This window comes from Myxocyprinus asiaticus, chromosome 21 (genome assembly GCF_019703515.2).
Source record: "Myxocyprinus asiaticus isolate MX2 ecotype Aquarium Trade chromosome 21, UBuf_Myxa_2, whole genome shotgun sequence".
Taxonomy (NCBI): Eukaryota; Metazoa; Chordata; class Actinopteri; order Cypriniformes; family Catostomidae; genus Myxocyprinus; species Myxocyprinus asiaticus.
This window is the reverse complement of record NC_059364.1, coordinates 39,092,260-39,104,794: the sequence shown is the minus strand read 5'-3', so window position 1 is coordinate 39,104,794 and position 12,535 is coordinate 39,092,260. Positions and strand designations below refer to the sequence as shown.

The following is a 12,535-nucleotide window of genomic DNA, read 5'->3' as shown; positions in this document are numbered from 1 at the left end:
TTCAAAAACATTCACTATTTAAAATGTCTCTCTCACTTTTGTTTTTTGAATGAATGAATGAGTGAGCATTGAAAGTTTTTGAAATAAAACTTTTCTTCCAAAACAATCACTTTCTTGAATATCAAACAATATACAGCACTGTTTTGTTCACTGACCCTCAGAATTACGGTGGTATCATTGAACGGGAGGATCTGAAGAAATTTTCGTTTGTCTTTGATGCCTTTATTGGAAAGAGATCAAACCTGGTGCCTGGGGTTAAAGTGCATTTTACTACACTGAAAAATCTGGTGAGTCATTGTATATTTCATGTGCTAAAATCCCAGATTGTTTTCGATGAATCATTGTTTATTGCAGATGTTCTAATTTCTGTACTATAACTGCTTGTGATGTCAGGGAAAAGAATGTGCGGTTGATGTGAAAGTGGCCCCAAGAGGAACAGAGGACATTGACAATACAGTGTATGAGGGTGTTGTTACTACGGCCCTTCCTGATGTGAGTAAAACAGACACTTTAGTACTTTCCGATCAACATGGGACAGGTATAAAAGGTGTTGTTTCACTTTATAACGTCCATTCAGTGATGGTTGGTATGTTTGAAAATGTTTTCTGAAACATCAAGCGATAGACCTTTTATCAGCACTAAGTTATTCAATTGGGTGGATATTGCAGAGTTTATGTATAGGAAAACTATCTCGCAATTGATAGAGAGTTCTGATTTGTGAGTGAATTCTTCTTTTTATTCGATTCTTTTCACTAACTTCACAAATCAGCCTTATTCATTTGCGAATCAGTCTGAGTCAAAATCACAAATGACTGGAAAATTCATGGAAATTCATTGGTCAAAGTGTGGGAACCCTTAAACTCACAATACAAATATGTGAGCTTCCGAGGGAAAGGAAGAGACTGCTGGTATGTGTGTGCCATCCTTGAGTGATAAGTAGAAACAGGGAGTGAGGACCCGTGAGGAGCCTCAATCCTGAAAAACAAATGTTAAAGCAGATTGCCACATACATGGCAGACTCAGAACTTTAGAGACAAAATATATACATGCATTACTGATATTACATTTCTGGCAACGGTTTACATTAAAGGAATATTTCACCCAAAAATGATAATTCTCTTATCATTTACTCACCCTTAAGGCCCAAACATACTCTACGTAAGTATGTGAACGCAGACGCATCTTGCTATGGAAGCTCGATTTCACATGTCGTTGCGTTGTGAAATGTGTCAGAGTGAAATTCATACCCTAACGCAAGTGCGTACTGTATTCTAAGTGTTGCCACAAGGGGTTGCTACAGTGGATTTTCTTTTTTCAGTCAACAACTGTCATGGCAGAGCAGCAATTTGAAAAGAGTCTTACCAAAGAAGTTAAATTATACAAACATATCTGTCTGTTGTCTTTTTAGCAAATACAAAAGCACACTCCTCAACTGTCAACATGTTGACACACACCCAGTTTCGTGGTACCTAAAAAACTCTTTCGCCCCCTTGTGGTCCAAGGTAATGTATGTACAACGGAACCACTTGTTGGCCATGCGTTGGCGAAGCGCTCACGTCTGCATTGGCGTACTTAAGTGAAGTATGTTTGGGCCCTTATGCTGTCTCAAACTCGTATGACTTTATTTCTTCTGTGGAACACGTTGTTCCTTACAATGCATGTGAATGGTGACCCAATTTTCAAGCGTAAAAGTAATCCATAGGACTCAAGTGGTTTAATCCATGTCTTCTGAAGTGAACTAATAGATTTTGGGTGAGACAAAAATGTGGTTATCTAATCAGGGCTGCAGTGCATAAAATAATGTACACATCAACTATCAGAATGGGTAAAAAATTTTATCTCAGTGATTTGGACCGTGGCATGATTGTTTGTGCCAGATGGGCTGGTTTGAGTATTTCTGTAACTGCTGATCTCCTGGGATTTTCACACACAACAGTCTCTAGAATTTACTCAGAATGGTCCCAAAAACAAAAAAACATCCAGTGAGTGGCAGTTATGTGTAAGGAAACGCCATGTTGATGAGAGGGGTCAACAGAGAATGGCCAGACCGGTTCTAACTGACAAAGTCTACGGTAACTCAGATAACCGCCCTGTACAATTGTGTTGAGAAGAGTAGCATCACAGAATGCTATTCTGAGATGCGAGTTGGTGCTGTTTTGGCGGCATGAAGGGGGATCTACACAATAATAGGCAGGTGGTTTTATTGTTGTGGCTGATCGGTTGTATATGTATATATGTATGTATATACACTGGCGGTCAAAAGTTTGGAATAATGACTTTGCTCTTATGAAAAGAAATTGGTACTTTTATTCACCAAAGTGGCATTCAACTGATCACAATATATAGTCAGGACATTAATAACGTGAAACATTGCTATTACAATTTGAAAACTACTTCAAAGAGTTCTCATCAAAAAATCCTCCACGTGCAGCAGTGACAACTTTGCAGATCCTTGACATTCTAGCTGTCAGTTTGTCCAGATACTCAGGTGACATTTCACCCCACACTTCCTGTAGCACTTGCCATAGATGTGGCTGTCTAATTCAATGAATTCAATGAAGCTGTCAGCTGAGGACATGTGAGGTGTCTATTAACTAGAGACTCTGATGTACTTATCCTCTTGTTTAGTTGTACATCTGGTCTTCCACATCTCTTTCTGTCCTTGTTAGAGCCAGTTGTCCTTTGTCTTTGAAGACTGTAGTGTACACCTTTGTATGAAATCTTCAGTTTCAAGCATTGTATAGCCTTCATTTGATTGATTGACGAGTTTCTAGAGAAAGCTGTTTCTTTTTTGCAATTTTTGACCTAATATTGACCTTAAGACATGCCGGTCTATTGCATACTGTGGCAACTCAAAAACAAACACAGAGACAATGTTAAGCTTCATTTAACGAACCAAATAGATTTCATCAGTGTTTGATACAATGTCAAGTGATTTTCTAGTACCAAATTAGCAATTTAACGTGATTACTCATGGATAAGGTGTTGGAGTGACGGCTACTGGAAATGGGGCCTGTCTAGATTTGATCAAAAATGGCTTTTTTCAAAGATGGTGCTGTTTTTTACATCAGTAATGTCCTGACTATACTTTGTGATCAGTTGAATGCCACTTTGGTGAATTAAAGTACCAATTTCCTTCAGAAACAGCAAAATCTGTACATTATTTCAAACTTTTGGCTGCCAGTGTATAGTTGAAGTCAGAATTTACATACACCTTAGCCAAATACAGTTTTTTACAATTCCTGATATTTAATAGAAAACATTCCTTGTCTTAGGTCAGTTAGGATCACTATTTTAAGAATGTGAAAATGTCAGAATAATAGTAGAGAGAATTATTTATTTCAGCTTTTCTTTCTTTCATCACATTCCCAGTGGGTCAGAAGTTTACATACACTTTGTTAGTATTTTGTAGCATTGCCTTTAAATTGTTTAACTTGGGTCAAATGTTTTGGGTAGCCTTCCACAAGCTTCTCACAATAAGTTGCTGGAATTTTGGCCCATTCCTCCAGACAGAACTGGTGTAACTGTGTCAGGTTTGTAGGCCTTGTAGGGCTTTACTGGTTGTTTAGATCAGGGTTACTATCAGAAATAATTAATAATTATTTCTGTAGTTATTAATCAATATTTAAATTAATTGGATCTAACTCATTAAAACCTCATATAGGACTCCAGTAAATGTAGTGTGCTACGTTTAGGAGCAAGTTTGGTTATTAGCAATAATTAATAATTATCAAAGATAATTATTAATTATTAAAATCAATAGAACATTGATGAGAATCAATGTTAGCTTTTTTTTAATCCTTTAAAATCAACACTTATCAATTGTTAACATCGATGAAACATTAAAATTAACACTAGCTTATTGATCATTCTAATTCAATCAAAGATAATTATCAATTATCAAAAATCTATAGAATATTAATAAGGATTAACATTGACGGGGCACCACCCTGAAATCAGGGACTAATAACCGAATATTAAAACAGTCTCAATATTAGATTGTTTTCTTAGGAAAATCGACATCCGAAGAATATCGATTTTCGGAAAATAAAACAATGAATGAAGGTTTGAATCCGAGCACTGACATCCCGTCAGCATGACACAGGTGTATGCAAAACAAACCAAAACACTTCTCTTTGTAATATAAACGAAGTTTATTTATGCAGTAATATCAATTAATAATTAATACAATGCAGTCAATGAACTTCCGACTTACAACTACAAACTAAACAGTGATATGATTAGATATGGAAATAAAATAATCCTATAACACATAAGGTGTGTGTGTCAGTGTGGTTAGTGAGAGAGAGATAGAGATTATTCAGTGACAGCCCGAAAGCTGATTTCGCGATAGCTGGAGATAAAACAGCCGCATTCATCACTCAGAGACGCGGTTTTACGAGCGAGGCTCGTAAAAGTCCTTTGTTATTTGAATCTTTAATGGATGAACTCGGTTGCTGTCTCACCCGCGATGGCGAAAATGCACAACAGTCCAATCTGGTTGGACCACAATACAGCAAAACAAATTCGTGATAATTAATACCCTGAGTATTAATAATGAGCGGACATGGCGATCCGTAAACTGTACAAGCAAAAACCTTGAAACACAAGAATAACACGCTATAATATTCTATCTCTGCCCAGACGTAAACCTCTTACTTGAATCGCATGAGGACACAGGTAGAATGTGTGTTCCTCCGTCCTTTAACTTTGACCTTGTTCCTTGAGGCTCGGGTGATGACGGGCCGTTTCCTCGCGCTGTCGGCGGGCGGTACGGCTGTTGATTCTCGGCGGGCTGGCGGAGAACTCAGAAATGTCGACTTGATTGAAGAAGGAAGAAATCTTTAATCTCTTCACTTCTGTAGGCCAACGGATGAAGATGCGAATTGCTCGGCGGTCTCCTTCGGATCCGTTAGTGTGTTCGGTCGAACACAGAGTAATCTCAACTCGTCCAGCGAGATGGAGATTGTATGGCTACAGTTTCAAGTCGGACATTACTTCCTTATGCCACGAGGTTGCACCGGAGAGCAGCAAAAAGCTACGTCCGTATTCGGTGAACGAAGTCGCCGGAAGCAACTTTGGAAGCATTTTCAGAATTATTTGAAGTCCGGATGATGTCATGTTTGAGGGACGTTCTGTTGTGTGCCTCATCCAATAGGACTTGAGTGCTCGATCCTTTAGTGGGCAAGGCTTCATGGATCTGTAGTCTGTTTAGGACTCCCTTTGTTTGATTTTGGCGCGATTTTATCAGTAAGATTTATGACTTAGGAGGGGGCTTGAGGAATGTTTTTTATGACTGTTAGGCCTGCCTTTGTCTTCTATCTGAATACATGAGGCCCAACAGCCTCCTTGCTCACACACACTTTTTCAGTTCTGCCCACAAATTTTCTATCAGATTGAAGTCAGGGCTTTGTGATGGCCACTCCAATTCCTTGACTTTGTTGTTCTTAAGCCATTTTGCCACAACTTTGGTGGTATGCTTGAAGTCATTGTCCATTTGGAAAACTAATTTGCGACCGAGCTTTAACTTCCTGGCTGATGTCTTGAGATGTTGCTTCAATATATCCACATAATTTTCCTTCCTCATGATGCCATCTATTTTGTGAAGTGCACCAGTCCCTCCTACAGCAAAGCACCCCTACAACATGTTGCTGCCACCCCCATGCTTCACGGTTGGGATGGTGTTCTTCGGCTTTCAAGCCTCACCCTTTTTTCCTCCAAACATAAAGATGGTCATTATTTCCAATAGGGCTGCCCCTGACCAAAGATTTTCCTAGTCGACTAGTAGGCATTAATTTAAGCCATAAGTCGACTAGTCGCACATTTATGATATTAATTTAATTACTTAAATATATATATTTTGGGGGGCATCAGAAAATGGTTTGAGTTTCAGGGCTGAGAAAGAATGTTATAAGTAACATTGCTAACACTGTTCTACATTACAGAGAAATACTAAACTGTAATAATGAGCCTTTAAAATGTAAATTTTACAAGTGCACGCACGAAGCGAGCCGCAGCGACACCGGCAAAAGCGGTAATGATTCTGAATATGTTGGAAAAACCAGCAAGGAGACTGTCTGAACATTTTGTTAATTTATAGAGAGAAATGCACAAGGGTTGTGCCGATAGACGATGATCTCGGGGATCGACGATGGTCAGAGTGATCGCCAATAGCTGATGCCTTCGACGATGTCAAGACAATATTGTTTTCCCATGTATTAAATAATAATTATTATTTATTAGCCTATTATTATTATCAAATTAATATTACAAATAGTCTGCCCGTAGACACAGACATGCGCTTGAAGAAACACTTTATTATATTATTAAGAACAGATGACAGAGAAGCCGTCTATGCACATGTATGACGCACTGATACGGAGGCGTGCAGTCTCGTGGATCACACGCATCTAAAAGGTTCTCACTCTTTCTTTGTTTCTGTCTTCTGATTTTTTTTGTTCTGTTTTTTGTTGCAAGAACAGTATCGTCTATGAGTGCTGCAAATGACCTCAGACATCTCAGCTCAGGAGGTGCTTTGAGTTCAGTTCAGTTTATTTCTACAGAGCAGTTCATTGTGAACACAACTCTGCAGCCTATACATCTGTGATTAAAACATTAAATAATAAAAAAACATGTTCACCTCTAACCATGATTTATATTTCAGTGATTATTATCATCATTATAATTATTATTTTATATTTATAATTGTTTTTATGTCTTCATTTGTGTAAGTAATTTTCTGCCTGCATGTTTAGATGGATATATGCCTGACAGTAAATGGAAAGGTGTGTGTGTGTGTGTGTGTGTGTATATGTGTGTGTGTGTGTATATATATATATATATATATATATATATATATAATGTATGTATATGTATATATATATATATATATGTATATATACACTATATTGACAAAAGTATTCGCTCCTCTGCCTTTAGACGCATATGAACTTAAGTGACGTCCCATTCTTAATCCATAGGGTTTAATATGATGTCGGCCCACCCTTTGCAGCTATAACAGCTTCAACTCTTCTGGGAAGGCTTTCCACAAGGTTTAGGAGTGTGTTTATGGGAATTTTTGACCATTCTTCCAGAAGCACATTTGTGAGGTCAGACACTGATGTTGGACGAGAAGGCCTGGCTCGCAGTCTTCGCTCTAATTCATCCCAAAGGTGCTCTATCGGGTTGAGGTCAGGCCAGTCAAGTTCTTCCACACCAAACTCGCTCATCCATGTCTTTATGGACCTTGCTTTGTGCACTGGTGCGCATTCATGTTGGAACAGGAAGGGGCCATTCCCAAACTGTTCCCACAAAGTTGGGAGCATGGAATTGTCCAAAATCTCTTGGTATGCTGAAGCATTCAGAGTTCCTTTCACTGGAACTAAGGGGCCAAGCCCAGCTCCTGAAAAACAACCCCACACCGTAATCCCCCCTCCACCAAACTTCGCAGTTGGCACAATGCAGTCAGACAAGTACCGTTCTCCTGGCAACCGCCAAACCCAGACTCGTCCATCAGATTGCCAGATGGAGAAGCGTGAACCGTCACTCCAGAGAACGCCTCTCCACTGCTCTAGAGTCCAGTGGCGGCGTGCTTTACACCACTGCATCCGACGCTCTGCATTGCACTTGGTGATGTATGGCTTGGATACAGCTGCTCGGCCATGGAAACCCATTCCATGAAGCTCTCTACGCACTGTTCTTGAGCTAATCTGAAGGTCACGTGAACTTTGGAGGTCTGTAGCGATTGACTCTGCAGAAAGTTGGCGACCTCTGCGCACTATGCGCCTCAGCATCTGCTGACCCCGCTCTGTCATTTTACGTGGCCAACCACTTCGTGGCTGAGTTGGCTGTCATTCCAAATCGCTTCCGCTTTGTTATAATACCACTGACAGTTGACTGTGGAATATTTAGTAGCGAGGAAATTTCACGACTGGACTTGTTGCACAGGTGGCATCCTATCACAGTACCACGCTGGAATTCACTGAGCTCCTGAGAGCGGGCCATTCTTTCACAAATGTTTGTAGAAGCAGTCTGCATGCCTAGGTTCTTAATTTTATACACCTGTGGCCATGGAAGTGATTGGAACACCTGAATTCAATTATTTGAATGGGTGAGCGAATACTTTTGGCAATATAGTGTATATGTGTGTGTATATATATGTGTGTATATATATGTGTGTATATATATATGTGTATATATATATATATATATATGTGTATGTATATATATATATATATATATATATATATATATATATATATATTATTCTTTTATCACATTATTTTATTTGCTTTTTCGTTTCGTTTGGAGTGCAATTTGAATTTAGAAATGTATTTGATTTAAGTATTTCGTTTTTAAATAAATGAATTTTTCAATGCAAAATCACTAAAGCAAGAATATTCACCGATCCCTCAGCCCGGGAGTTGCCGATGTATTTGGATATTGCGATATACAGTTGTGCTCAAAAGTTTGCATACCCTGGCAATATTTGTGAAATTTTGGCATTGATTTTGAAAATATGACTGATCATGCAATGTCTTTTATTTAAGGATAGTGATCATACGAAGCCATTAATTATCACATAGTTGTTTGGCTCCTTTTTAAATCATAATGGGAACAGAAATCACCCAAATGGCACAAGGCCAAGTTGACCCTCCAGCGGTTACAGCAGAAAAAGGTGATGTTTCTGGAGTGGCCATCACAGTCTCCTGACCTTAATATCATCGAGCCACTCTGGGGAGATCTCAAAAGTGCGGTTCATGCAAGACGACCAAAGACTTTGCATGACCTGGAGGCATTTTGCCAAGACGAATGGGCAGCTATACCACCTGCAAGAATTTGGGGCCTCTTAGACAACTATTACAAAAGACTGCACGCTGTCATTGATGCTAAAGGGGGCAATACACAGTATTAAGAACTAAGGGTATGCAGACTTTTGAGCAGGGGTCATTTCATTTTTTTCTTTGTTGCCATGTTTTGTTTTATGATTTTGCCATTCTGTTATAACCTACAGTTGAATATGAATCCCATAAGAAATAAAAGAAATGTGTTTTGCCTGCTCACTCATGTTTTCTTTAAAAATGGTACATATATTACCAATTCTCCAAGGGTATGCAAACTTTTGAGCACAACTGTATATATATTAGGGATGCACTGATCTGATACCTGGATCAGTATCAGCTCTGATTCTGAAGCTTTTAATTGGATTGGGTATCGGTCCGGCGAGCCTGATACAAATCCGATATTGTGTGTTAGTCATGTTCGTTACAGTCAAGCTCAAAAAAATGACATAAAAGAACCATAAAAACACAATTAAAGTAGTTCATATGACTCATGCATTTTATTCAAAGCCACTGGAAGACGTGCAGTAGCTCTGTGAATTACAAAATGCACGCGCAGCTCCAGCGCGTCAGTGAATGGCGCTGCTCTGTTCACACACACACACACACACACTAGTGCACTCGGTGCACACACTATTTTTAGCCTTCACGTGGTGCGCAATATTTGAGTGCTACTCACGAACAACATCTCAGATGTAGATGCTCAATTGTTCGGTTCACTTATAATATGCATTTAGAATGGCACTGGAGGTGCTTATTTACCAGAATTTGAATAGGAAGCACTGGACTTGAGCAATCCGATGACAAAGTTGTCGCGGGTGCTCTCGTAGGCATACATGGACTTTTTGAGTTTAGAGAGATGGACGCCGGTTGGCACTGTCGTGCGTGGGGTTAATGCGCACGTTTTTCATTTTTCGTTTTTTTTTTTTTTTTTTTCCTCCTGGGGGAAATTTGTGTTTTGATTGTTGCAACAATGTTGGAATGTGGTCTTTTTATAATTTTATTTTTGACACTATTTTTTCTAATATGTCAATGTTGAATGTTAATATGAGTGAATTGTTTCTCTCCATGTGAAATGTGAATGGGTTGGGGCACCCCATAAAAAGAAGGAAGGTTATTTCTTTTCTTTAATGTAAGAAATATGATATAGTGTTTCTTCAAGATATGCATCTTTCCCCACAGGAAGCTGACAAATTTGGGAAGATATGGGGTGGACATGCTTTCTTTAGTGCTGGCTCAAGTAAGAGCAGGGAAGTCATTACACTGATAAGTAAGCATCTACTATTCTAATGTCTCAAACAGATTAAAGATAAATTAGGAAGAGTCATTATTGTTTTAGCAGAGATTCAGGGGCAAAGGTTGATTTTGGCTAATATTTACGCACCTAACGCTGATGATCAGGGCTTTTTTTTTATAGATCTTACATTTACATTTATTCATTTGGCAGACGCTTTTATCCAAAGCGACTTACAAAAGAGGAACACACAAGTGAATCATCTTAAGGAGACAGTGGTACGAAAAGTGCCATATTACAAAGTTTCACTAGCATCAGAATAGCATTCAAAACAGATTAAAGTGCAACAAGGATATTATTTATGTATTTTTTAAGTGACTGGTTAAGTGCTCATGGAAAAGATGTGTTTTTAGCCATTTTTTGAAGACAGAAAGTGAGTCAGCTTCACAGATGGAGTTGGGAAGGTCATTCCACCAACGTGGTATGATGAAGCCGAAAGTCCGGGAAAGTGTTTTTGGTGCCTCTTTGTGTTGGTACAACAAGGCGACGTTCCTTAGCGAACGGAGGCTGCTAGTGGGCGCGTAACTCTGCAGAAATGATTTTAGGTATGCTGGAGCAGACCCAATGACTGTTTTGTATGCCAGCATCAGAGCCTTGAACTTGATACGTGCATCAACCGGCAGCCAGTGAAGAGAGACATGGAGTGGTGTAATGTGCTCTCTTTGGTTCATTAAAGACCAGACGTGCTGCTGCATTCTGGATCATTTGCAGGGGTCTAATTGCACATGTAGGGAGGCCTGCGATGAGAGCGTTACAGTAGTCCAGTGTAGTTATGACAAGTGACTGAACAAGAAGTTGTGTGGCATGTTCAGAGGGGAAGGGTCTTCCTGATATTGTAGAGTGTAAATCTACATGATCTTGCGGTCTTTGAGATGTGGTCTGTGAAATGTAATTTGTTATCGATGGTTACTCCTAGATTTCTGACCGTTTTGGAAGGCGTTACTGTAGTTGCACCCAGCTGCACGGTGATGTTATGTTCAACAGCGGGGTTGGCTGGAAAGACGAGGAGTTTGGTCTTGGCTGGGTTAAGTTGCAGGTGGTGTTCCTTCATCCAGGCCGAGATGTCTGCCAGGTAGGCAGAGATTCGAGTAGTCACAGTGGTGTCGTTGGGCTGGAAAGACAAGTAGAGTTGCATGTCATCAGCGTAGCAGTGGTAAGAGAAACCATGTGCCTGAATGATGGGTCCCAGTGATGTTGTGTATATAGAGAAGAGAAGTGGCTCATGCACTGAGCCCTGAGGTACCCCAGTAAGTAGCTGATGTGACTTGGACACCTCACCCCTCAAGGCTACCTTGAAGGACCTACCTGAGAGATAGGAATTAAACCAGTCTAGCACAGTTCCTGTGATGCCCAGCGAAGAGAGGGTGGAGAGTAAGATCTGATGGTTGACTGTGTCGAAGGCTGCAGAAAGGTCCAGTAGAATTAGGATGGATGATCTGGATTCAGCTTTCGCCTGTCTCAGCAACAAGTATCCACTTTTGAAGCCTGACTGATTTTCATCCAGCAGCTTGTTTTGCGAGAGATAGGTAGAGATTTGATTGAAAACTGCCCTTTCAAGTGTTTTTGCCATGACTGGGATGAGAGAGACTGGTCTGTAGTGTTCAATTTGTGTGGGGTTAAGTGTGGGTTTCTTCAGTAGTGGGGTTACTCGAAGCTGCTTAAATGTAGTGGGAAAAGTGCCTGTAAGTAGAGATGTGTTAATTATGTGAGTGAGTGCAGGTAAGCTGGATGGAGAGATGGCCTGGAGAAGGTGAGAAGGAATGGGGTCAAGGGAACAGGTGGTGGGGTAGTTGGAGAGGAGGAGTTTAGAGACCTCAGTGTCAGTCAGAGGAGAGAACATAGAGGAGTTGCATACAGGAGACAGGTGTTTGACAGGGTGAGGTGCTAAGAACGTATTGCTGATGGTTGTAACCTTATTAGTAAAATAATGTGGCGAAGACATCTGCTGTCAGTGATGTGTCAGGCGGTGGAGCGGGAGGACAGAGAAGTGTGTTGAATGTTCTAAACAAGCTGCGATTTAACATTATCTGAAAAAGTTGCAAGCAGAGACTGATACTTACCTAGATCTGCTGGATCTTTAGATTTAGATCTTGAAGGGAGGTTGCAAGCCGCTGGCACCCTTAATGATATAATATTGGGAGGAGATTTGAATCTATTGATGGACTCATTCCTTGATCATAGTGAAGCAAATGTGTGTAAGCCCCCTAGAGCAACAGTGACACTTCAAAGGATGTGTAAAAATTTTGATCTTACAGATATTTGGAGACTTTTGAACCCATCTGGTAGGGACTGTAAATTTTTTTCATCAGTCCATAAGATTTATTCTAGAATAGATTTGTTTTTTTTTTTTTTTTTTTTTTTTATTTATTTATTTATTTTTTTGATAACTAAGTCCTTCATT

General features: G+C 39.8%; 1 protein-coding gene across 2 annotated transcripts in view; it reads left to right on the top strand.

The window, feature by feature from the left end:
- Positions 1–12,535, top strand: part of LOC127412291 (uncharacterized) — a 61,762-nt gene that overhangs the window by 22,713 nt on the left and 26,514 nt on the right. For both annotated transcript variants that reach the window (XM_051648529.1, XM_051648528.1), the window contains exons 12-13: positions 162–287; positions 394–492. In XM_051648529.1, the coding sequence (XP_051504489.1) occupies positions 162–287; positions 394–492 (225 nt within the window). The remainder of the gene's footprint in view (positions 1–161; positions 288–393; positions 493–12,535) is intronic.